Source organism: Fonsecaea erecta (assembly GCF_001651985.1).
Source record: "Fonsecaea erecta strain CBS 125763 chromosome Unknown Scaff6, whole genome shotgun sequence".
NCBI classification, from domain to species: domain Eukaryota; kingdom Fungi; phylum Ascomycota; class Eurotiomycetes; order Chaetothyriales; family Herpotrichiellaceae; genus Fonsecaea; species Fonsecaea erecta.
The window spans coordinates 225,847-250,002 of NW_017387249.1; the positions used below are offsets into that span (position 1 = coordinate 225,847).

General features: G+C 54.6%; 7 protein-coding genes across 7 annotated transcripts; 2 read left to right on the forward strand and 5 right to left on the reverse strand.

Moving 5' to 3' along the window:
* Positions 1-51: 51 nt before the first annotated feature.
* Positions 52-1,240, forward strand: AYL99_07116 (L-lactate dehydrogenase; the record flags this gene model as incomplete). Its single annotated transcript, XM_018838625.1, has 3 exons — positions 52-304; positions 397-656; positions 788-1,240. The coding sequence occupies 3 exons, from the start codon at positions 52-54 to the stop codon at positions 1,238-1,240; spliced, it is 966 nt and encodes a 321-aa protein (XP_018691393.1).
* A 622-nt stretch (positions 1,241-1,862) lies between these two features.
* Positions 1,863-4,250, reverse strand: AYL99_07117 (phosphoenolpyruvate synthase; the record flags this gene model as incomplete). The annotated part of the gene is made up of 1 exon (XM_018838626.1): positions 1,863-4,250. The coding sequence occupies one exon, from the start codon at positions 4,248-4,250 to the stop codon at positions 1,863-1,865; it is 2,388 nt and encodes a 795-aa protein (XP_018691394.1).
* A 1,046-nt stretch (positions 4,251-5,296) lies between these two features.
* AYL99_07118 (hypothetical protein) lies at positions 5,297-7,259 on the reverse strand (the record flags this gene model as incomplete). The annotated part of the gene is made up of 3 exons (XM_018838627.1): positions 5,297-6,496; positions 6,566-7,003; positions 7,062-7,259. 3 exons carry the CDS (start codon positions 7,257-7,259, stop codon positions 5,297-5,299), a joined length of 1,836 nt encoding a protein of 611 aa, XP_018691395.1.
* Positions 7,260-11,108: 3,849 nt separating this feature from the next.
* On the reverse strand, positions 11,109-14,369 carry AYL99_07119 (hypothetical protein; the record flags this gene model as incomplete). Its single annotated transcript, XM_018838628.1, has 5 exons — positions 11,109-12,026; positions 12,087-12,468; positions 12,519-13,127; positions 13,183-14,008; positions 14,072-14,369. The coding sequence occupies 5 exons, from the start codon at positions 14,367-14,369 to the stop codon at positions 11,109-11,111; spliced, it is 3,033 nt and encodes a 1,010-aa protein (XP_018691396.1).
* A 2,007-nt stretch (positions 14,370-16,376) lies between these two features.
* On the reverse strand, positions 16,377-18,893 carry AYL99_07120 (hypothetical protein; the record flags this gene model as incomplete). Its single annotated transcript, XM_018838629.1, has 5 exons — positions 16,377-17,022; positions 17,077-17,121; positions 17,183-17,557; positions 17,613-17,991; positions 18,881-18,893. 5 exons carry the CDS (start codon positions 18,891-18,893, stop codon positions 16,377-16,379), a joined length of 1,458 nt encoding a protein of 485 aa, XP_018691397.1.
* Positions 18,894-18,987: 94 nt separating this feature from the next.
* Positions 18,988-20,736, reverse strand: AYL99_07121 (hypothetical protein; the record flags this gene model as incomplete). Its single annotated transcript, XM_018838630.1, has 1 exon — positions 18,988-20,736. The coding sequence occupies one exon, from the start codon at positions 20,734-20,736 to the stop codon at positions 18,988-18,990; it is 1,749 nt and encodes a 582-aa protein (XP_018691398.1).
* Positions 20,737-23,205: 2,469 nt separating this feature from the next.
* AYL99_07122 (hypothetical protein) lies at positions 23,206-23,924 on the forward strand (the record flags this gene model as incomplete). The annotated part of the gene is made up of 3 exons (XM_018838631.1): positions 23,206-23,505; positions 23,577-23,809; positions 23,864-23,924. 3 exons carry the CDS (start codon positions 23,206-23,208, stop codon positions 23,922-23,924), a joined length of 594 nt encoding a protein of 197 aa, XP_018691399.1.
* Between the last annotated feature and the right edge of the window lie 232 nt (positions 23,925-24,156).

Here is a 24,156-nt window from a genome sequence, read left to right on the forward strand (position 1 = left end):
AAAGAGCCACCAACCACCAACCACCAACTAACTAATTAACTGACCAACGATATGACTGCTCGGATCGCCATCGTCGGAGCCGGCGAGGTCGGTGCCGCCACCGCGTTTGCCCTGCTGCGTGGCTCCCTGTACAGCGAGCTGCTGCTGGTCGACGTCAAGCCCGAGAAGAGGGACGGCCAGGTGCGTGATCTGTCTGACGCGTGCGGCGCCGAAGACAGTACCACACGTGTCCGGGCGGGAACGCTCAGGGAGGCCGGCGAGTGTGACGTGGTGGTGATTACGGCAGGATCCAAGAGGACGAGAGGTAAGCTGAGAGAGAGAAGACCGGAGAGGAGAGGACAGGGGAGCCTATTCATCTTCTCCGTCTGATCTATATCTGTGCTCTAAGAAACACAGTTGACTTACTTTGCCCCCCGGGAAATCCAGGCGAGACCTCGATCCAATTGGTACAGCGCAACACAGCCATACTCCAGCGGATCATCGACTCGATGAGACCACTCCGCCCGGACCTCGTCCTGCTGGTCGTGTCACACCCGGTCGACGTGCTTACGACGCTGGCGCAGCAGCTCTCGGGCCTGCCCAAGTCCCAGGTGATCGGCTCCGGCACGTTCGTCGACACGGTGCGTCTCCGGAGAATGCTGGCAGATCGGTTCGAGGTACGTATCTCATCATCATCAGCACCACCATCACCACACCTACCTCCTCATTCGTCGGGGATACATAGATGACATGCCCCCCTTATCTAAAAGCACATCTGACATTTCTTTCCTTCCCTCCCCTCCTATAGATCGCACCCAGCTCCATCAACGCATACGTGCTCGGCGAGCACGGCGACTCGCAGTTCGTGGCGTGGTCACACGCGTCGATCGACGGCGTCCCCATCACCGAGGCCGAGACCGTCGCCGCCCAGGGCTCCTCGTTCGACCGCGCGGCGCTGGCGGACGAGTGCAAGCGCGAGGGCCAGCGCATCGTCGAGACCAAGGGCGCCATCGCGTTCGGCATCGCGTCCGTCGTGGCCAGCCTGTGCGCGTCTATCCTGTTCGACCGCCGTGACGTGCGGCCCGTCAGCCACTTCCAGCCGGACCCGGAGCTCGGCTGCTGCGTCAGCACGCCTGTCGTGCTGGGGAAGGGGGGCGTCGTCAAGACCCTGCCCCTGCCGCTGTCCGCCGACGAGAAGGCTAAGTTGGCCCAGTCGGCCAAGGTCGTGCGTGATGCCGCGCAGCATTTGCTCGGGCCATAAGGGAGGGGGTGTCTGTCTGTCTGTCTGTTTCTTAGTGGATGAGACGATATACTTATATCAAGTGGAATGAATGGATGAATAGTCACGGGGCCTGTATGTGAGAACGACTCAAAAGGCCAGCTACATGGTCAGGAGAAAGGGGGGATCATATGTGTATAGGTTTGCAAAGGGATCAGGGGTAAAGGGACAATTTGGGCCAAAGGACAGGGTTGTTGGTTGGTTGGAAGGGCGATTCAAGGGACCGAACCAAGGGAGCTATGTGTATGTGCCTCTTCGCACCTCGTGTATATGTATATCCATATGTATACATGTGTATATATAGACACATAGGAGGTATGTGGATGTAATGGACACACTCTTACTCGCTGATACCGAATACCATCCTAGTAGCTATAGCACAACGTATGTATATACATATACATGATAGATCATTTTGTTACACATTTCCGTAACACTTTTTCCTCTTGTCTTTTTTTGTTCACTTTCCCTCCTTCGTCAGCCCTCAAATCGCCAACCAAGCCATCTCTGGACCCTACTCACACAGAGCGTGAGAGTACACTTTCATTCGTAACCGAATCACGACACTGCACTCCCATTCCCACTGACCACCACACCAATTGCCTTAGTTCGCCTTCTCACTGGCAATGACGTGCCTCTTGACCTCGAGAAAACTGTCCGGGCTGACCGAGACGGAACTGATGCCACACTTGACCAGGAAGTCCGCAAACTCGGGGTGATTGCTGGGCGCCTGGCCGCAGAGGCCGATCTTGCGTCCCGCCTGGCGCGCGACCGCGATGACCCGCTCGATCATCCACTTGACGGCGGCGTCCTGCTCGTCGAACAGGTCGGCCAGCTCGGCTGAGTCGCGGTCCACCCCCAGCGTCAGCTGCGTCAGGTCGTTGGACCCGATGGAGAAGCCGTCGAACTGGCGCGTGAACTCCTCAGCCAGGATCACGTTGGACGGGATCTCACACATCACGTACACCTGCAGCCCGTGCTCGCCGCGCCGCAGGCCGTTCTCCGCCATCACCTCCATCACTTTGGCGGCTTCGCCCACCGTCCGGCAGAAGGGGATCATCACGATCGCGTTGGTGAAGCCCATCTCCTCCCGGATCCGTTTGATCGCGCGGCATTCAAGCGCGAATCCCTCCTTGTACCGCGGCGAGTAGTACCGCGACGCCCCCCGGAACCCTAACATGGGATTCTCTTCGTGTGGCTCAAAGTCCTTTCCGCCGATGAGGTTGGCGTACTCATTCGTTTTGAAGTCGCTCATCCGGATGATGGCCGGCTTGGGGTAGACGGCCGCGCACAGGCAGGCCAGCCCCCGGGAGAGCTTGTCTACGAAGTACTCGGGCTTGTCCTTGTACCCGGCGGTGAGTCTGGTGATTTCGGCCTGGGCCTTTTCATCCTTCAACTTCTCGAAGTGGACCAGGGCCATCGGGTGGACTTGGATGCTGCTGACGACGAATTCCATCCGTGCGAGTCCGATGCCGTCGGCGGGGAGACGCCACCAGCGATAGGCGGATGCTGGGTTGGCCAGATTGAGCATGACGTTGGTGCGTGTCGGGGGTAGCCCGGTCACGTCGACCTCTTTCGTGGTGATGTCGGAGATGCCTTCGTAGACGAACGCGGTGTCGCCCTCGGCGCACGATACGGTGACATCCTGTCCCGTGTGGAGGATGTACGTGGCATTGCCCGTCCCGACGACGGCCGGAACACCCAGCTCACGGCTGACGATAGCTGCGTGCGACGTTCGGCCGCCATGGTCGGTGATGATGGCGGCAGCTCGTTTCATGATGGGCACCCAGTCCGGATCCGTCGTCTCCGTCACCAGAATCGACCCATCCACGAATTTGCCAATGTCTTTGGCGGTCTCGATAAGACACAAACGACCTGACACGGCAGCCTCGCCCACCGAAAGACCGGTCGCCAGAACGCGGCCCTTTTTGCCAATCTTGTAGGTTTTGAAGACGCCCGCTTCACGCCGTGCCTGCACCGTCTCCGGCCGCGCCTGGACGATGAACATCTCGCCTGTGATACCGTCCTTGGCCCACTCTATGTCCATGGGGCATTTGTAGTGGTTCTCGATGATGCACGCCCAGCGCGCCAGGTTAAGGATTTCAAGGTCACTGAGCACGAAGCTGTTCCTCTCGGCCTTCGAGGTGGGCACGTTGCGGGTGGGCATATGCTCGTTTCCGTAGACCATCTTCATGGCTTTCTCACCCCGTTTCTTCTCGATGATGGGGACGAGGTCGGGGTTGGTGAGAAGAGGCTTGAACACTTGATATTCGTCGGGATTGACCGTGCCCTGGACGACGTTCTCGCCTAAACCCCAGGCGGCGTTGATGAGCACGACCTTGTTAAACCCGCTCTCGGTGTCGAGCGTGAACATAACCCCAGAACCGGCAGCATCCGAACGAACCATGCGTTGCACACCGATAGAGAGGGCGACTTTGAGGTGATCAAAATGTGCCGTCTGACGGTAGCTGATGGCCCGGTCGGTGAAGAGCGAGGCATAGCAACGTCGGCAGGCGTTGAGCAGCGCAGCTGGACCCGAGATGTTCAGAAAGGTTTCTTGCTGGCCAGCAAAGCTGGCGTCGGGCAAGTCCTCGGCGGTGGCACTGGAGCGCACGGCAACCGACAGATCGTTGATACCTGCCTGCGCCGAAAGCTGCTGGTAGGCGTTGGTGATGGCGGTCGACACATCCGCGGGCCAGTCACCACGCAAGAACAGATTTCGTACCGCATGGCCTGTCTCTGGGAGAGTCGCTTTGCCAGATTGCCATTCCCCGATCAGCCTGGTCATCTTTCCCCGGATGTCGTTGGCATCGACATAGCGCCAGTAGGCGTCGGCGGTTGTGGCAAAGCCCGGTGGGACTACGATGCCCTCTGCCTTGAGGCCACCGATCATCTCTCCCAAGGAGGCATTCTTACCTCCCACGGACGCAACATCGCCTCGCACCACGTTCTCAAAGTTGCGTACCAAGACCTTGTGGTTGGATCCGTTCATGGTCTGTGTGTTTCTGTTTCCTCTTTCCAAACAGGAGAACTGGGTATATCGAAAGGGAGGATAGTTAATATTGCATCCTGTATCCAAATGCTTACCTGGATTCGCCATGTAGCGATGACGCCCATTAAATGAAATTGCCAAGTCATGAGATATTGCGCTGCCCGAGACATTGATGCCCGGGTTGGACATGGGACCAGAGTACGCGTGTTCTTCTTGAGATCTCTAACCAATCTCTCCACGCCATTGCCGCCATGTTGAGGAGGACGGTGCCTGGATCTCCAAAACAGGTGATGATGGAAAGTCCATCAGGAGAGGTCAAAAGGTACCACTTACCGAGCTTATTCGTGGATTGCAGAGAAGTCCGGCCAGAATCACCTGATTCGTGAAGCATCTTTGCAGGGCACTTCTCTTGCCATAACGTAATTAGTGCACCACGAGAACATGGTCTGGTACAAGGAGACTGAGGTCAGTGAGGAGATGGCCAGGAGATGGCCAGCTGCCCAGGGAATCTGCAGGTGTGAAGCGAACAGGGTTAATGGGGGTTGAGGCTTAGCAGAGAAACTCATGATCAAGAGCTTGATTGTACAACGGGCGGCATCATGCACAGTTCCGAATCCCGAGGGTGGGAGATGGAGAGATGTAATGTACTGGTACAAGTGTGTGGTGGTGAAATTCTGCGCGTAGAAAACCTTTTGAATCCCGTGACAAAGACGTAATCGTAGTCGGAGAACACATGGACGATTACCTACCTACAAGATGAGAAAAGATGAACGAGTGACATGCCCCCCCATTCCTTCAACTCTGCTGTCAACGTCTGGGATCGTATTTCGGTGTCATATTCATTCATACAGTCTGCCCTCATTCCCCCCCAACTGCAAAACAATAGGTGTAACGAATAAAATCCATCAACGATTCGTGTCCGGCCCATCCAACGCCCTCCACCTCCCTTCCTCGTGGCTTTCGTGGAAGCCACATTTGAACCCTTTGTCCCGTCAATGTCCGAGTAGAAACCCGACATTCCCGTCTCCCCCGAGTATGGTACACCCTTACACGGCTTCTTCCACATGCCGCAGCACAGGGTAGAGTTGCTCTTCCTCGGATTTTTCTTTGTGGTCGTCCGTGCCCGTCATCTCGGCGTCTGGGTGCTCGCCAGAATCCTTCGCCGAATCCTTGCCCGCCCCGTTGCCGTCGTCAAAGTCGCCACTCTGGAGCTTCTTCTTGATGAACTCACGCATCCACTCAATGAGACGCATATTTTGAACCCACATCTCGGTCTGGTCAGGGGTGTCTTTGGATTCGCCGCTCCGGGGCGTCTCAACGCCTTCGACACTCGCCAGGGCAGGATCAATAACATTATCTTGCGGCGAAGCTTTCTTTTTGCCCTTGGGGGACTCTTGCTTGAGACCAGAGGCCGGGGGGGTGATGGAGCCGTCACTAGCGATGTCCATCTCGTCCTTGACCTTCCCAGGAGCCGCACGCTGAAGTCGACCGCCGTCCCAGCGGCGGCGGTCATCACTCTCGTAGAGACCGCTGAGAGTTGCGGCATTAGCAGCCGCGTATGCCATGTCGCTCGCACTTGCTGGCAGTGTCGGATACATGGCGCTGCCGGTGGGGGCGGCGTGGCCAGGCAGGGGGCTTTGGCCAGACGTGTAGCTTTGGGCAGACGACGGAGGCGTAAGACCCGGCGTGCTGGCATCCGTGGCGCTGGCAATGCTGTCTTGGTGACCGTGCTGAAGCAACGAGACCGAGTTCGCCTGAGCAGCAGCTGATGATAGGTGGGACGAGGTTGGCGGACTGTTGCTCGAGCGGGCGTAAGTGACGTAGCCGGAGCCCGTGGGTGCGACGCCCGCCGTCAGATGTGCGTCGTTCTCGTAGATGGTGGCTTGCATCTGCTCCAGAATCTGATCGATCGACGTCAAATCCTCCCTCGTCTTCGCGTTACCCATCGGCGGCAAGCTGTAGGCCTGAATCGGATCTTCTTGTCCGTAGCCACCACCGACCGACACCGGTTGGTAGGCGGGAGTCGGGATCGCGGCCGGGATGATCTGTGGCAGCTGGAGTCCTTGGAGCTCAAACAGACGGCGGCTGACATTTTGGAAGTTGATGGGGTCGACCTCCCTGCGCTTGACCTGGCCAAAGAAGTGGTCGAGGGCATCATAGCCGCGTTTACGAGCTTCGTAGTCGTAGGTGGTCTGAGGTGCAGTGCTATAGTACGTCACGGGGCCATAACCCGGGTGTTGTCCAGTCTGGAGATTTTTGCGGTTAGCATCTTCACGCCAGCCATATGCCCACACGCCAGGGGGAGGAGTACTTACCTGGACGGGAGGGTGAGGCTGGTAATACTGATTGGGGTGATGCTGGCCTGTGTAATCTTGCGGACCTGGCATGGCCGGGGCATAGTAGTTTGGAGGCACTTGTCCCGTCAGACTGCGACCATAGTATGAGGCGCCGTAAAGCCCACCTTGTCCCATGCCATTTTGAGATTGCCGCTGGCCGCCACCCGCCTCCATGTTGGGAGAGCGCATGATGACGCTGTCGTCTGCGTGCGTCTTGACATGCTTTTTGAGGTCCTGCGGACGCTTGAAGGCCTTGCCGCAGAACTCGCACTTGTGAGGTTTCAAGGGCACATGGACGCGGATGTGGGAGGTGATGTGGTCGCGCTTGACCGTGGTGGTCCGGCACTGGCCCCAGGCGCAGGTCAAGTTGAGGTTATTAGTCGACTTGCGACCGACATGGCGCTCGCAGACGTGCTCCTAGGACACTCATGTTAGATGGCGTTCGACATCATCAGGGTGGTGGAATGGGGCTTACGTAGAGCGATTCAGCTGAAGAGCAGCGCTCGCCGCATCCTTGCCACTGACACTGCAGGTTTTCACCGGCGGCGTTGACGTTGGGCGCCGGCTGGTTGGAGGCCAGCGGCTGCTGCTGGAGTTGACCTTGTTGCTGAAGCACGTCCTGAGGGGCCGAAGGATTGGGAGTGGGCGTGTTGCTCTCGCCCAGGTCAGCCATTGTTTGCTTGGCTCGAAAGTGACGCCAAGAGCGATGTCGATACTTGGCGGCGGCGGAATAGAACAGCTACCAACTGGGAACGCAGTCCGAGTCCGCGATGCGAGTTGCGATCACACGAACGGGAATCACGCCAAGGAAGGTGACGAGGGTGATGGAGAAGTGAAAGTTGAGGATGAAGAAAATCAAGGTGTGCAGGCTCCCAAATTTCCGGGTGAGGGAAAAGGTGGTGAAGGTTTTTTTGCCTGAGCAGTTAGCCGGCCGCGGGCGACTGGGCCAGTATTAAGTATACCGTCCCTCTGACTCGGCTTTTTAAGACGACGATAGGGGATTGGAGAGGTCCAAATCGTTCTGAAGGGTAAGAAGAAGAAGACGAAGAAGATACGTTAATTTACGGGAAGAGAAAGGACTACTACTAGTATTTTGATTCCGGGGAGAGGAGGGGGCAGCAATAATGGGTTGAGTTGACGGGGGGGGAAGGAACCATTCAGGGAACGCCGAAGAGGGGGGGGGGGGAAGGATGAGGCAGGAAAAGGGTAGGGGAGCAGCGTTTGGGGCCTTCTGGGGCTCGAGAAAGTGGACAGACAAGGGAGAAGATTGATTTCACGGACGAGAGGGCGCGAAAGGGCGGGAGAGCCAAAGGGTGAGGACGAGCCAGAAGTCAGACTCAGAGCCTGAGCCAGAGCGAGAGCGAGAGCCAGAGCCTAGAAGGCGAAACGCATCTGCAAGAGGGAGAGAGTGACAGAGAGAGACAAAGAAGGGAGAGCGAGAGAGAGAGTTGAACGGGCAGCAGCAACTGGAGCAGCGCCCACTAGCGTCTTGGCCTGAGCCTGCGCCAAGCCACTAGACAATCCCGCCAGTCCCAGCCAGCCAGTGGCCTGCGACGTGGTGGGGCAGAGCCAGCAGCCAGCAACCACGCACGCAGCGTCTGAGCAACATCCTCTCCTAAGCCCTTGAGTCCATCGGCTGTCAGCGTGATACGATACGAGTCGAGTCGAGTCGAGTCTGGGTCCTCCTCCTCCTCCTCCTCCTTCACTCCCCCGCGATTATCCATCTCAGATAACAACCTGTGACTTTCGCTGGGAGATGGTAACGAACTGTACCAATCTTACCCGGGATTGATTGTTGGGCTGATTTCACCAGCTGAGCAACGCCAGCAATGACACGTCCCAAGAAGTTGACGGCGGAATAATGGAGGGGCCCCCCCCTGATGAAACCCTGACAAGTCTTGGTGTTTCTTGGAAGGTCGGAAATCCTTGGAACACCACCCAGCGGGACGAGAAGTTGGCCAAGGGAGGAACACAGCTGCCCAGACCTGCTCAGCGAGGCGCAGCACTCAACTCACCCACTCTACCCATATGTAACAACAGACTGGTGGCAACCCTTTTTGTCCGAATTATTGGCGCCTCCTCAGGGAAACTCAAAACGCCTTTGCCCCCGAGATTGCTTCCAAGACCGGAATCTCTTGGTTCTGTTTCTTTTGCCATGGCTCCTCCGTCCGTCCTTAGCTCGGCACGGTTGTTCACAGGTTGCGCGATCATCCCCCCGACGCCGTCACATCGACGATAAGCGGAGGGAGTATCGGTGTAGGTAGGCATTATTACGAACGAACATGTCCCCATGTGTCATCGCGACCACTCCTGACTGGTCTGTCGGAGAGAGTGTCTTCATTTCGGGAAGTCTGGACGCCGTAACACGCGAGGGGAACCAGAGCCCACCGAACACGAGATGCCCGGACCTGAATTCGAGATCGGTGGTTCCGTGTTTGAAACGGGTAAGGAGTTCTCCAGCTCACATGGCGGAATACGAGCAATAGGTATGTACAGCAGTCAGCCGTCCTGCAATGTATGTCGTACATGCGCCAAACAGGGCATAAAGTGGCATGACGGCGTATTGTTCTGGGGGATGGGTTGTCATTATTCATCCGTCCGCGGCGGCATATTAGTCCTGCATTCTGGTTGTGTACGCACCAAGATCAGGCGTCTTCCCAACGAGGCAAACCTTGCGACCCCGCCGATCACATTATCCTTTCATCTTGCCCATCACCTCCCGCCATTGTCGTCGTCGTCATCATCACCATCATCATCAACAGCAGATCACGAGACTAAACAACCTTCTGAACCTCCTTCTTGGGAAGTGGCGGATGGAAGGAGGGGGGTTGAGAGGTACCGTATATACATAGTGAGAAGAAGGAAAAGAGGGCTAATAGTGAGGCAATGCAGGCCCCTAAAGCCGCCCTCCTCACCAGCCTATCAAGCCTACAAGGTATAGTTAACTCAATTATTATTAGGTGCACCGCCAACAAATGCCGCCCCTCGGCTCTCCCTCTCTGGGTTCTGCCCTATGTACTCGGTACTCTTGGGTACTACTTACTGTATGCACCCCATCCTACGCTTTGCTATGACCCATTATATCGAGTACAGAGGTTCGGTTATGCATATCAGACACAGTAGTCTACATACATACCTAGGTACACGGGCACCAGGTACTCCGGACGTTATACCCGCTCCGTACGTACTCGTAGATACATGCATATTCCAGTACCTAATATGTACCCAGGTAAGAAGGAAGGAACAATGAAGCAAACTCTCGTTTTCCCATCTTCTTTTGGTTTCCCTCCCTCCATCATCACCCCTGGCTGTGTTCCCCGGTGGACTCGTCATGTGGGCCTAACCCCTGCCCATTCTGGGGCGGAAGTCTTGGGTGTCTTGGGAGTTCTTGGTATCTTGGTATCTTGGTATCTTGGGAGGAGGAAGGAGGAAGGAGGAAGGAGGAAGAAGAGGCACAGAGCGGAAATTCTTGGGTCGCTTTTTTTTCTTCTCTCCTTGGGCCCGGTGGTCAAGAGGGATAACAGGAGGAATGAAGGAAATACGGTACGTGTTGTGGTCTTTTTTCCCCCTACCCTACCCTACCCTACCTTACGCGGGACATCTCTATGTACTGTAGGTATTGTACCTGGGTAGGTAGGTAGATAGATAATGGTAGTGGCGACGACGGTCGTGAGCGATGGAGGTGGCGAAAAAAGACATTTCTTGGAACGACGTGGACGATATCATCAACCATGACAATGACGGTGACGGGAATGCGGAATGAAGAAGGGGAGGAATGGCTGGCTGGCTAGCTGTTCCATCCACCTATGAGCATGCATGATATGATACATTCATCTATCCATCAATCCATTCCTACGAGGACTCAAGGGGGACGCACTCTCAAGAGACAGCCAGCAAACATCATCCTGCCTATTCCTCTTTACCACACAATGCCTGCCACAGAAGATTGGTCTATCTGTCTCTCTGTCTGTCTGGTCTGTTCCTTCCGAGCAAGCCCTCTGGGTTGTTTATAAGGATTTCTCTAAAGATGGCATTGGAGCTTGGGTTTACTTTATTCTACTCCTTGCAAGACTGGCGGCGGGCAAACTACTATACCGACCTACCCACACATACGTACCACATACATAGCTAGTCTGTATAAATGGATGGGTAGGTAGTTTCTTCCCTGTGCTCATTTCTCCTCCGCTGAAGCTCATTCATTCATCGTTGCGTCCACGTATAACATCACATCTCTCCATTCGTCATCAGCCAGCCAGCTGCTCCAACCATAACATGTTTTGGAACAAAAGAGCACTCAGATCCAGGACGCCGTCTGTTCACACAAAACCACCATCATGACAAATGCGATTGGCCCCCCCCCCACCCCATACCCGATCGATCAATCTGTGGTATCATCATAATAACGAACATTCGCAGAAAGCTGAAGCCTCCCTCACGCCCCAAATGCCTGAATTCATGTCGAGCTTCTCCGAGTAGACCAAAAAACTCCTCGTACGCCACAGAGATCCTGGTACACTGATCGTCACTGCTGGGTGTTGCCGTAATGCTGCTCGGCCCACGCTGAGTTCCAACCCTCGCTGCCAAAGTAGTCCATACCCGCCTGCACTCCCTGTGGCAGCCCGGGGCCCATGCCCATCTGCCCTCCGTTGATCTGTTTCCAGTACTCGTCTGGATTCGTCGAGGCGCCTGCGTCGCCTCCCATGTTCATCGATTCTGTCGTGTTGGGGACGCCACCCAGATGATTCATGTCCGTCCCAAGGGCGTTGTGCATAAGAATATCTGTGAATGGCGCGTTAAAGTCACGCCCGGTCTGGGGGCCGAATTGTGGTGCTAAGCTGGTGTTTTCACCCAAGGTGTGCTGGAAAGGGTAGTCGTAATTGCCAAAGTGATGTGTCGGTATGGGCATCTGATGGCTGCCGCTGCTCGGCGTGCCGAAAAGATTCGCCTCGTTGGGTGTCATGCTGGCCTCGGAGAACGAGTAGTGCCCATCCACCGACTCGAGCGCACTCATCGGCTGATTAGGGTAGGCAAACGGGTTGTCGCTGGGGAACATGACGTTCTTAAGATCCGGGATTTGCGCATTGCCGATTTGCGGCGTGTACTGATAGTTGGGCGACATGGGCGAGGACGCCGACGGGCTCTGGAATCCTATCAGCTGAGCACTTTGCATTTGCTCCGAGAAACTCGACATGACCGGATCAGGCAGTGAGTTCCTTTTCGCCAGTTTGGCCAGATAATCCGAAGGCAACGTTCTTGTCCTGCTGGGCGTTGCCGAGTGTTCCCGAGAGCTCATCTGGTTGCTGAGGTCGGGCGCAGTTTGTCTCTCCTGCGATGCTGCTGCTTCGGGACCCGGTGGAGGGCGCTTGCGATTGCTCGTGGGTGGGAAATTGAGGGAGCTTCGCCGTTCCTTCAGCTTCTCTGGGAGCACATCAAAAAGACCCTGTTCAAATACAGCAGTCAGCATGGCATGTCGCAATACCTGTCATTGGATTCATCTTACCGTCAAGCTGACAGTACACCTATCAGCAGCTGCGCTTCGTCTCGCTAGGCTTGCCAGTGTATCCCGTCCTTCCTTTGCATCTTTCAAGATCTCCGTGCTTGTGGGATTGTTTGGATTCTCGATGACGAAGAAGACGAGCGATAGGATGGCAAAGTAGGTCGTATACATGACGAACCAGTAGGATCCAACCAAAAGGCCTCGTCGCTTCATCTCACTGGTTATGTGGACAATGTTCCTTGCAACACTGATACATGCCGCCGCGCAAGCGAAGCTCCTCTTATCCACGTTTCGCGCCTGACATGCTTGAGATACGTAGTGTATAAATGGTCGATAGACCATCATTTGAACGTGAGCGTAGCTTATGCGCAGATGTTGTTGGACCCTGTCCGCCGTCAGCTCCACGTGGCGACGCACCGAGTTTCAGAAACCTACCTTGAAAGCTCCCGTCCAGCATTGTCCGAGGGTCGCAACTCGCTCGGCAATTGATCCATCCAGTTCTGCAGATCTCTCTCAAGCTCACGGATTTTTTTGTGGCTGATGGTGTAGACCGCTTCGCCCTGGGAGTTTCCGGGGGTTTTGAGAGGGTATATATACCGAACGACTTTTCTGAGAAGCATCGTCAACCTCGTGTGGGCGTTGGTCGCTCGTAGTAGAGGAAAGGTGCCAGCCGGCATGGGCAAGATACCCTGCTCGGTGATGTACTCGTCGTTGACCTCAGCCGGAAATTCTTGATCGATGTCATCGTCACTCAACATCTGGGGGAGTCCGAGGACAGCTCCCACGTAACAGTCGAGCTTCCGCACTAGCCAGAATATTCGCTTCCGTTCCTCCGACTCGATGGGGTTAAAATTGATAGGCAGATTGCGATGCAGGCCCAGCCGACAACACGCCCGCAGTGCAATGCCGATGTATGCGTAACAGGTGGGTAATTTGGCCGAAGACTGCAAGAAGAGTATCATGAAGACGATGGCTTGGATAGTCACTAGATCCCTGCAATCCGTAATGTCGAGCAATTGCTTGGCCGTACTGAAATATTGATATCTGATTGCCGTGTTAGCGAAGCGATCGTTATCAGATCGGGTTCGATAGTACTCACCCTTGTTCGATAGCCTCTTTGTAGCCTTTCAGGTCCAGCATGGTGTTCTCGTTCTCGGTCTTGGAGAACAGACATCCCACGGCCATGACCACGTAAAGTTGAGGCAAGAATTGAACATGACGATTGTTATATTGCTCGGGATCAGTATCGTATACCGCGTGGAGTCGCTTGAAAAAGGTCGGTCGGTGGAGGGGGCGCATAAGAGCGCAGCAGTCGTCCAGGGTGTTTCGACACAATTCAATGGCCACCTCCCTCGGCGGCAGATCGATGTGGTGAGGGAGGCTGAAGTCAATCGGTGATGAGTTGGCCGACTTTGGTGATTCGAGGATCTGGGCTATGGTGCGATTCTTGCTGGGGTGACGGTATTCTGCCAGGAACTGGTCACCAAACTGCGCGCGGAATTTTCTCATGAAGACATAACCAGAGGAATGGCCATGAAAATCCCAATTGCCATGATCATCCAGGTCCAGCGAGCCGGTTCGGTCAACCATCGACTGAAGTTGAGCGTCATCTTCCGGTTTGGGAGGGTCGGCCGCCGGTCTCGCAGTTGCATTTCCGTTGCCATTGCCGTTGACATTGACGTTGACATTTGCGCTGGCGTTGGCATTGGCGTTGACGTTGCTGGTAGTGGAGGCGCTTGTGCTTGCACGACTTGCCTCAATCAGTTGTTCAACACTTCGTGCATCAAATTTGGGATCGTCGAGGTCGAGTCCCGGTAACACCGAGCGCAGGATTGATTCAGCTTTCTGCAGCCTCTGCTCCAAAGCTTCGATATACTGCGGGGCGGGATTTCGCCTTCGATTCGAGGGTTGATCATATGTGCACTCTACAAGGCCGTCGTCAGTGAGTTGGGGGTTGGGTGGACTGGGGATCAGTAACGTTCACGCACCGTAGCTGTAGACGGTACAGTGCGTACAGGGCTGTTTGCCATCACACTTGATCTTTTTGCGACGACACTCGTCACAGGCACGGGTCACCCGTCGTCGCTTCTGCATAGGGACCGTCGGCTTTGTCCCAGAGTCACTAGGCGGCGTCTCAGCTGAAGGAGACCCAGGCCGGGATTCCGATACATTTTCGTCATGTTGATTTGTGGTGGCAACGGCCGCAGTGGTCGAAGGTTCATCTCTCAGAGCCTCGTCGGAAGGGCGACCCATAGACTGGGGCGTTATCAGTTCTTGGTCGCCCATCCGTCGTCCAGCCTCAGGCAGCCAGCCAAGCGAGGAAACAACTAGCAAAGGTGAGAGAGTGTTGTTGCGCTCATTCGCTCACAAGTCGGAGGGGCGTCGATGCTGGGGAGCACTGTCGTGTGGTGACGCATACAGAAAAAAGCAAAAGAAATTCCACAAAGGTCTGAGAAGACAGTTTGTCAGGGCCGGTCGACGGTGCCGGATTCGGAGCCAGGTACCCCGCAGCTCCGAAAGGTGCTTTTGAAGAAGACAGCGATATCGCTGAGAAGGAGCGACAGGAAAAGCAAAGAAGAAGAAAAAATTGATATCGTGTGCACGACGCAGAGGTTTGGGAATTGATCAACCTCCTTCAGTGGTACGAGCCGTACGAGAAAACCCGCCCGCCCAACGACAAGGGAAGGTGAAAGGGCACGGGCAGGAGCATGGGCAGCATGGGAGGCAAGGGAAACGAGGGAAGGGCAAAAGGGTTGTGGACATAGACACCCATTCCACCACCCATTCCCACCCACCAGGCTGGCTTGGTGCCCTTTAGGCACTCGTCACCCCCCACTTGAAGCCGTGACATTATCACCAAAGCACCGTCGTTGACGGGGAAGGATGCGTCATTGGACATGGACATGGGGTCTGGTCGTGCGGGTGGAAGCTGGAATTGCTGGCTGAAAGGCTTGATGGCTTGCTGGGCCCTCGAAGCGGATACCTGTGCGATGGACCCCTCGCTCCCCCCCTCCTCCTCCTTTGTATTCCCCTCTTGGGGCCCTGCTAGGCTTGCCTGTTTCTCCGTTTTTAGGTCTTTCAATAGCGGCAGCTGGGTTGCCAGGCCCATCGAATGCACGCAAACAGTGGAGGCTCGATCCCGGAGCTGCGTGGTGACTGGTGGGCAAATGCCGATCGCATGCTGGTTTTGACTGAATTCTTTGGGTCCTCAAGGCCTTTTGTAGCAACCGCCATGCTCGTCGGCGGGTGCTGTCAGTAGTATGGAGTAGTGATGGGGTTGCTGGCAAAGGTTGCACGGGCATCACAGGTAGGACAGGGCTGTCGCTAGGTGCCACCCTTGTTTTGGCGAAGAGGACAAGATGCATGGCTAGGCTAGAGACTTCCCATGTCTCTCTTTTTTCCCTAGCTTAGCAGCTGGTGGCTGCCGTCTTTGCCCCGAAACAAACAGCCAACAACGCTTGCAAGACCGAAAACCAGGACGTCATGGTGGCTCTTTTGTAGTTATATATAGCTCCTGGTATGTCCCGCCGCAAGCTCGTCTCCATGGTATATCTCGAGCTTGACTCTGCTCAATCTCGTCAATGTCGGTCTTCCATGCTCGATCAGTAAGGCGTCCCCAATTTCGTCCTACCACAACCTCCCAAAAACTTGACCTTCGCGTGGCATTTGGGGACCCGTCACCCTATCGCGTGGCTGGTCTTGCCCACCATTGCTTAACTCCGGCCTAATGCGCCTGGGGGGTCCGCCGATCGCGCACGGTTCCAGGGCCAGTCGGATACCTTCATTGCGTGTCTGAGGTGGGTATGGTGATGATAAGTGTCGCTCAGGTCACGGCACAAATGCAGCCCCAGGGGCCTTATATCGCCCATGCGCCAACAAGCGGTGAATCGCGGCTGAGACACGGGCTCCTCGGGGCAGGAGAACATGGCCATAGTATAATCTATCGGAACATCCAAATACGTCCGGCGGATGAATCCTCAGCTCGAGGTTGCGAGCAAGCTCGACTAATTCGCTGTACCTGGCGTCCCACCAATTGCACAATTGTTGCTTCTGCAGGATGGTGATCAGGAGCACAGCATCGTTATGGGGCATGATTTCAATGTCATATATAAATATGTCACTCCGTGAGGCTGCACACGAAGCGAAACGAAGCAGATGGATGCATTACGGGACACGCAGTCGCATCTCAGTTACCTCCTACCCACCGCCGTTCGAAGGGTCACAAGTTGACTTGTAATGAGGACCAACGATAATGCAATTTGGTGTGTCTGGGGAGGCAGCCTCCAATGTCGTCTAAACCGCATTCACCAACGTAGAAGGCAGACCCGGTCTAGTGGCGCCTGTTTGTGCTTCCACGATGACCTTCTCCTCATTCGCAGCCGTGAGGACGACGTTCTCGGCCGGGTCAGCGGAAGTTTGAATCTGTAGATCACCAAACAGTTCATTCACACTTTCCAAAGTGTGCCCTTGGGTCTCAGGGTAGAAGAAATAAACCACGGCGGCAGCCACCCAGTTGAAGGCGGTGAAGATATAAAAGTATCGATAACCCATCCTCGACAGTGCAAGTGGCGAGCACTGTGCAAAAATCAGGTTTACGGCCCAGTTGGTGAACGTAGACAACGAGGTGCCCTTGGCCCGGATTGCGGTCGGGAAGATCTCGCTGCTGAAGATCCAGGAAATGCACCCGAGGCTGGTGAAAAACACCGAGAAGACAAAGTACATGGCCACACAGGCTCGCAGGGCATTTTCATTGCGGCTGGGGTCTTGTTTTCCGTCGATGTAGAAATGCGAAAGCGTTGCATTGACGCAGAGCGCTGCTCCCATACCAATCATGGATGGAATGAGCAGTTTTCTTCGTCCCACCCGGTCCACAAACGCGATGCAGATGGTATTGTAGACCTGAGCAAGGGCACCGTATATTCCAATGATCATCAGAGATCTATATCGCATCAGCACGTGATCAGATCCAGATATGTCGATGGTGAGCACCAACCTGGTCGTGCTGAAATGAAGATAACTGTAGATACGGGGTCCGTAACTAGTCTCTGATCAGTATATAGCAGGCGCATCATCGACGATGGACCTTCCAGACAACTTACTAATTTATGACGTTGATCCCAGATGTTATGGTGAAAAGCTGTATCCCGCATGCCAACAGCACCCGCCGTCTGAGGCGCGGCTCTCGAACCAGGTCGATCCATCCCATCCGAGACTTCCGCTCCGCTTCAAGATTGTCCTGAATGCGTTTATACTCGGCCTCGACAAGTTCGTGACTTCGGTGGAGCCTTCCTAGGACCGCATGAGCACGGGCCGTGTCTCCGCGCTCGGCGAGGAATCGAGGACTCTCAGGCAAGAACCAAATTCCCGCCGCAAGGACCAAGGCCGGTAGCACTTGGAACGAGAGTGGAAACCGCCAGCTGAAAGGGCCGTGGACCAACGAGCTTCCATAGCCGATCCACTGAGCACAAACGAACCTGGCTTCCCATTAGCTATCGGAGCCAGGGACGATTACCCGAGTGTGACTCCCACCCAAGTCCGATATTCCATTGTTGTAACCCAGCAAGCAAGGCCCGATACTTCGGGTGTGCGACCTCTGAACAATAGTTTGGAATGGTGGCGGATAGCAGCCCGATGGCTAGACCAGCGATTACTCGGCCAACGATGACAGTTGCGACGGTATTTGCACCACCTTGCAGTGCGCCTCCTAAGCAGGCTAACAAGGCTCCGAGGAAGACGGCGGCACGTCGGCCGTACTTGTCAGAGAGTACATTGAGAAAGAGCGATGAAACTATGGCGCCTCCTGTGAAGGATGATACAATTCCGCCTGCTGTGTTGTCCGCTAATGTTCCGTTGCCGAAGCGGTTGATGAAGTCTGTTTGGGCGATCGAAGAGGAGATGATGCCGGAATCTGCTCATATCACCAGTCCCATGTTAGCGCCTTATCAAAGGCTGAAGTATCTACATAAGAAAAGAGAAGTCCGTGCTGGTTTGTTCCAGGCAGTGGGAGCTCTGTACCTAGATGTGGGTGGATAATATGGCAGTTGCAGTGTCACAGATATCAATGGAAGCATTGTTGGGAGAGAAGCTCGATGAAACTTACCGTAACCAAAAAGAAAAGCCCCCAAGCAGGCAAAAGTACAACAGAAGACTACTAAAAGCATTTGCAGTCATTGGAAGCTGCCGAAGGCAGCATTACCTTGGAGGAGTGGTTTATCTTGCTGATCAGATATTGCTGTGTCGAAAATGCAAAGGGTGAAGCAATTGAACTGCTGAAAAAGTCTCCGAGCTGACCGATTAAGAGACGAGGTGTTCCCTGCACTATTCTATTCAACAAGGTGTCGAGAGCGCAGGGGCGATTCGGTAACAGTAGGAAGAGATGGCGCCCTTCCCCGGATCGCTGTGGCCACTTAAAAGGCTCAAGCGGGCGACCAAGAAACTGCACTTCGTATTCTGAGGCCGTGGGCGCGGAAAAGCCGCACATGTGAAGCCGTCTTTCCCAGCGTAGTGCCACCAATTTCTGCGTTACCCTGGAAGTTTTGGTTTCGTATTCGAAAACCCTCTGCTTAGGAGGGTTCATTGACACTTGAGCAGCAAAGCCACCTGTGGTTCAAGACCCCCAGTGCCATGCAAGGCTGCTAGAAGGTATCAGGTTAGAACAAATAGGAGAGGCAGCTCATCCTACCATTCGCTGGTCCTCAGGCAAGAGTGTATCAGGGTTTCCGCCGGGGGGTGCCGATCTTCTGTGTTTTGAAATCCTCGGCTCAGCCTGCTAAAGTCTGGGATTGCTTGTGCCATACAACCTTTGGACATCGTGGGCGCCGGTGCTGCAAGCCCCGCAGATGGGTAAGCAAACCAAGCTGGGGGATTATTTTCGGCTGGTCTGGGCCACCAAAAAATTGAAGATTCATGGTGGTTCCAACATGAACCGGGACTGGTAGCTGACCAAAGGGGCCTGCAGAATCTCTGCGCGTAATTCGCTTTCCCAACCCAACACAACGGGTGCGAGCCCCGGCCCCAGCGACAAGAAGTTTAGGAGTAAGTCGTTCAGCTTTTCAAAGGTTGGCCGTGACAAGCGCTTGGACACTTTCAGCATTCTCCCCACGAACCACGGTCTTTCGGTATGCAGCAAGGCAGGATTGTTGCTTTCGCTCAACAAAATCTGTATCAGAGCTTCCACAGAAATGTGTCGGTCCAGTTCGTTGTGCATGATATTGTCCATAAGTTCAGCAAAGAATGCTTCGCTGTACTCAATCGAGTGCCGATATTCCCAAATGGCGGTGTTGATCGTCATCAAAGCAGCTAACCTGGATATGATCTGCTTGAACTGTCCCGTATCCGTATAGCGTGGGCCATTCGGGCTTGCCAGGAGACTGTGAAGAGGCTGTCCAGGTGAAAAGACCGAGTATCGCAAGGGTTGCTGGTTCCTTGAGATTGGGTTGGTCTGCAAGCCCGCTTGCACGAGGGCAAGATGTTCGGCGCACTTGAGGAAAGTGATGAATTCTTCACACTGCTCGGCGATCTCAGCACGGGCAATAGCCTCCGCTTCCTGGTCGGTTGAGTGGCTCGGTGACGATGGGTGGTCAAAGTAGAAGGTAGCACCATGACCTTTATATCCCGAGAAGATGTAATCGGACCAGTTGATCAACATCTGCAGTCTGTTGTTTTGCACAAGAGCAGCGGGCCCACCTCGGTCCCTGATCTTTTGCACCACGGCCTCCCAGTGCATCCACGCGTATATACGGCGCTCTATGCGCGGGTCAAAGTCCTCCAGTGCCGCGGCAGAAATTGTGGCGGATATCGTGGCATCTGAGGTGTCGTGTGGGTGTTGCTGATAGTGGTGAAGGAGCAGTTGCGATGCTTTAGCCCGATGCTCGATGGCAAGACGTGTCTCTGGTACACCTTGGACCCAAGCCTGCGTGTTGGCGGCGTGGACAAGAATGGTATTCTGGAAACACACGGCGCCCTTCATGGCTTCGGGAATGAAGACAGTCAGATACCAATTGTGTGCAAGTGGACTCCGTCGTTCAAATCCATACGAGCAAGCTGGCATGACGTTCGCATAGAAATCAAATAGTTCCTGGTCTTGAGGGCTTAGTTCCATTGGCAGAGCGTCGAACGGGTCAGTTCGGGCAGCACTCAGATATGACTTTGGTTCAGGGCTGTGAGACAGAGAACCGCTTGATAACCAACGCATGTTCTGAGGCGAGGACGGATCGCTGGACTTGATAGAGGATGGCGGAGTGAATGGAGCATCGGGGACCATATCTGCCAATTTGGCAAAGGCCGTCGACCCTATACGGAAGGCAGTCGAAGGCTTCGCCCGAACCACCACGAGATGACGATCGATCTCTTCGATGGAGCTATCCCGACGGCTCTTTCCGCCGGCATTTTCTGTAGCAACTGACCGTTCGGTCGGCGGACGTCGCTGTCGCGATTGTGTTTGCGACCTTGGCTTGTCGGGCTTTTTTCGAGCCGGTGCTTCGGCTCCCTCGACAGGATTGGACTGAGTGCGAGCTTCCCATCGCTTCTCTCTCATGTACTCCTGCATGACATGGCGCCGGACTTGGGTGGAATTGGATCCCATGGTGGTGACATCACTGTTGTCAATGAATTGAAACCGACGCTGTGGTTTCTTTGAGACAGGGGTAGCCATGGTGGAGGTTACTTCTCACTCCCCAGATCCCCAAACCGCAAAGAACCTAGGTGGTACAAGTAGGGAACGAGAGGCCTATAGCGATGACAGGCCCCCAAGCCGCATTCAAGTCCTCGTGGACGGAGACAGGACAACTCCACAAACATTTAGAGGGAAAGGATCAGGGGCGCCCAGCTACCATAAAGGTACACGCTGGTTGAAGAGGTCGACACCTTTGTCATGACGTCCCGGTAGTTCTGCGGGAGCGTTGCTCGTCCGCTCAGGATAGTCCTCGATGGCAGCTTCTAAAAGGAGAAGTCGGCCACCAAGGAGGGATGTCAGACTTTTGAAGACCGGAGAATTGCCTTTCTGCAAGCCTGGCCGTCTGAGAGTTCAGGGAGCAATATACAAATCCGTCTTCGAGCTCTCGGCGGTCGCCGGGGCGCTATACCATGGCCAACCGAAAGGGTAATTGGTGTTGTTTGCAAAGTTCGTGAGAGGAAGGTCGCCAGGCAGTCGTTGTTTTGCAACGGCACCAACAGGGTGTGGGTGATGATGTCTAGCAGGAATAGGCGTGCCCACTAGCTCTCTCAGGCGGCTCGGGTGTCTGATTTCAGTGGCCATGACGGGCAGGGTGGGAGACTCCCTCACAAATCGGCGGCACTATGGGTCCCATGGCACCCATGAGCTTCTGCTTGACTGTTAGTCAGCCCCCGTGCACCTTTGCTTGTCGGCCATCATTGTCTGTTTTGGGGGCTTACCAAAGGCTTAGGAACCACCATACCGACAGCTCGTCTCTCCTAGGGCCTATCCGCTCCGGGGTAAGCCCTGCAAGAGGTTCAGCGTTGACATCCCTTCTGGGCCAAAGCCCCGTGACAAGGCCTTGCTTTGCACGTCGCTGGTCAGATCTTGGTTCAGAGAACGGGCTAGATCTTGGGCAACCAGAATCGACGTGCCGCCCATGGCTCCGGCCGATCGATACTGGTAAAGCTAATAATCAAGACATGACTCTACCTAAAGAGAAGAGCTGCATGACAGGTATACGAAGAGCATGACAAGCTGAGCAGGAGAACTAAAGCGTGGACAACCAATTGATGGTCAGCCGACTCCTCCTCGTATCAATGTATGTACTTTGGTACTGGGGAGGTGCGGCCATGCATGAATGGTACTTTTGTCATTGGTAGATGGTTTGTGCCCCGTGGTTTGTCTAAACAGGACTGAGATGAGGTTCTCAGGTTGTGCAGACAGACACTGACTGGGCGGCTCGGAGAAGCAGAGGTAGATATACGATACGCCATGAACATCGGCTACCTTCTGTAGCAACTTCTTATAAGTGCAGTCAGTGTTCCTTCTGCCAGCGAGAAAGAAGAAGAGCCTGGCTTAGTTCTCTCACATCTGGCCAAAGTCATTCGGATATTCATGTTGTCTCTACCACATGTGTTGGCTGTTTCCTCTCCATCTCCTCCCATTGAAGCCTTTTTCAGGCCATATTTTGTCTTGTTTATCTAGGATGTGCCTCAAGGGAATCATCCAGGACCAACATGATTAGAGGTGAAGGTCTTCGAAACCAGCTCATGTTTGGAGAGGTGACGGATACCTTGGTAATAGCAGCGGGTAAGGCGACATTGAGATATCCATGGCTGGGCTATTACTGTCACGGTGAGGTCAACACGGTCACCCACAGCTGGCTATAGCATTCTCCCAAAGAGATGAAGCGATAGGAGCTTGGTGGAAACTGTGATGGGCACAACGGGCAAATGGCGCGAAACTGGGAGGCTTTTGCTTTCCTGACTGGCCTCGAAATGCTTCCTTGTTAGCCCTCACCCGACCTCCACCACCGGCCATTGGCTCCTTTGTCGCAGATTTCTCTCCAGCGAGTCTCCAACCCTCCAGCGTCTCAGAAACTGCCTCAGCCAGTGGTCATACTCCTTGGCTGGCTTCTTTGACTCGTCGACTATTCCAATCTGAATCCCAAGTCTAAAACCATCTCCCCCTCCCCCCGGGCGACGTCGACCGCGGACTGTGCCGACTGGTAATAGTGGTGTGGTCCCTCGCAGAACCACCTGCCACCCCCCCCCCCCCCCCTGGACCCTGAACTTTGCTCGTCTTGCTCTTCCTTGGGCCAGAGTCCTGCGTCTCTGCTGCAACCTACTGTGCACTTTCTTTACACTGCATCAAGCGGTGTCTCTTTACCAGTCTCTGCCAGCTGTCAGCCAACTCGATCCTTTCACCAAACTGCAGGTCCCCTCAACCTCAGTGTGACTTTTACACTGCGGGCTCGACGAAAACCTTCAACAAACGCGCTTAACCGCTGGACACGGTTCGCGTTTGCTAATCCGCCGCTCATTCTGTCAAACCTGCGCCGAACAAAGACGGACACTTTGCCCGCCGCTGCAAGTGGGAAATTGTCAACACGACGATAATTGCTCAACCTCAAGCTCGCCCAGTTCGCTTTTGCTGGTCTGGACAGTCCATTCAATCGAAAAAACCATGGCGCAACCGACGCAATCCATAAAATGTGTGGTAACCGGTGACGGTGCCGTGGGAAAGACTTGTTTGCTGATATCCTACACCACCAATGCATTTCCTGGCGAATACATTCCCACGGTCTTTGACAATTACTCGGCCAGCGTCATGGTAGACGGGAAACCGGTTTCGCTGGGATTGTGGGATACAGCCGGTCAAGAAGATTACGACAGATTACGCCCACTATCATATCCTCAGACGGACGTCTTCCTCATATGCTTTTCCATCGTATCACCCCCGAGCTTCGACAACGTCAAGGCAAAGGTAGGAACCCGCCTCCTGAAATTTGATGATTTGACGATTTTGGAAATTCGGAACTGATGGCTTTGTTGTAGTGGTACCCCGAAATTGAACACCACGCCCCGAATGTCCCTATTATCCTTGTTGGCACGAAGCTAGATTTGAGGGAAGACAAAGCGACCGCGGACAATCTCAGGAACAAGAAGATGGAACCCGTGTCCTACGAACAGGCACTGGCGGTGGCCAAGGAAATCAAAGCGGTTAAATATCTGGAATGTTCTGCACTGACGCAGCGAAATCTGAAGAGCGTCTTCGACGAAGCCATCAGGTGAGAGAAATCTCTTTATGCGCAAACCGTGCACTGTACTCACTTTGAACACAGAGCCGTGCTCAACCCTCGACCCGCGACAACCAAAAAGAAGTCGAGGTGTACCATCCTCTAGTAGTCTCCTGGGCACGCCTGTTCTGGATTGGGATCTTTTGGGAGTTTGCGTTGTTTTTGACTCGAGGTGCATCGCAAGAGGTGGGTATAGACAGTGTCTGCGTTGCCGCTTTCCCATCCCTTTACAATTTTTCTTGTCGTGGGCTAGCCAGCTTCTGAGCGCACACCGGAAAGTTTGGCCGGGGGATGATCTTGCGCATACGAATAATACAGCGGCAATCTAGTCGGGAAAG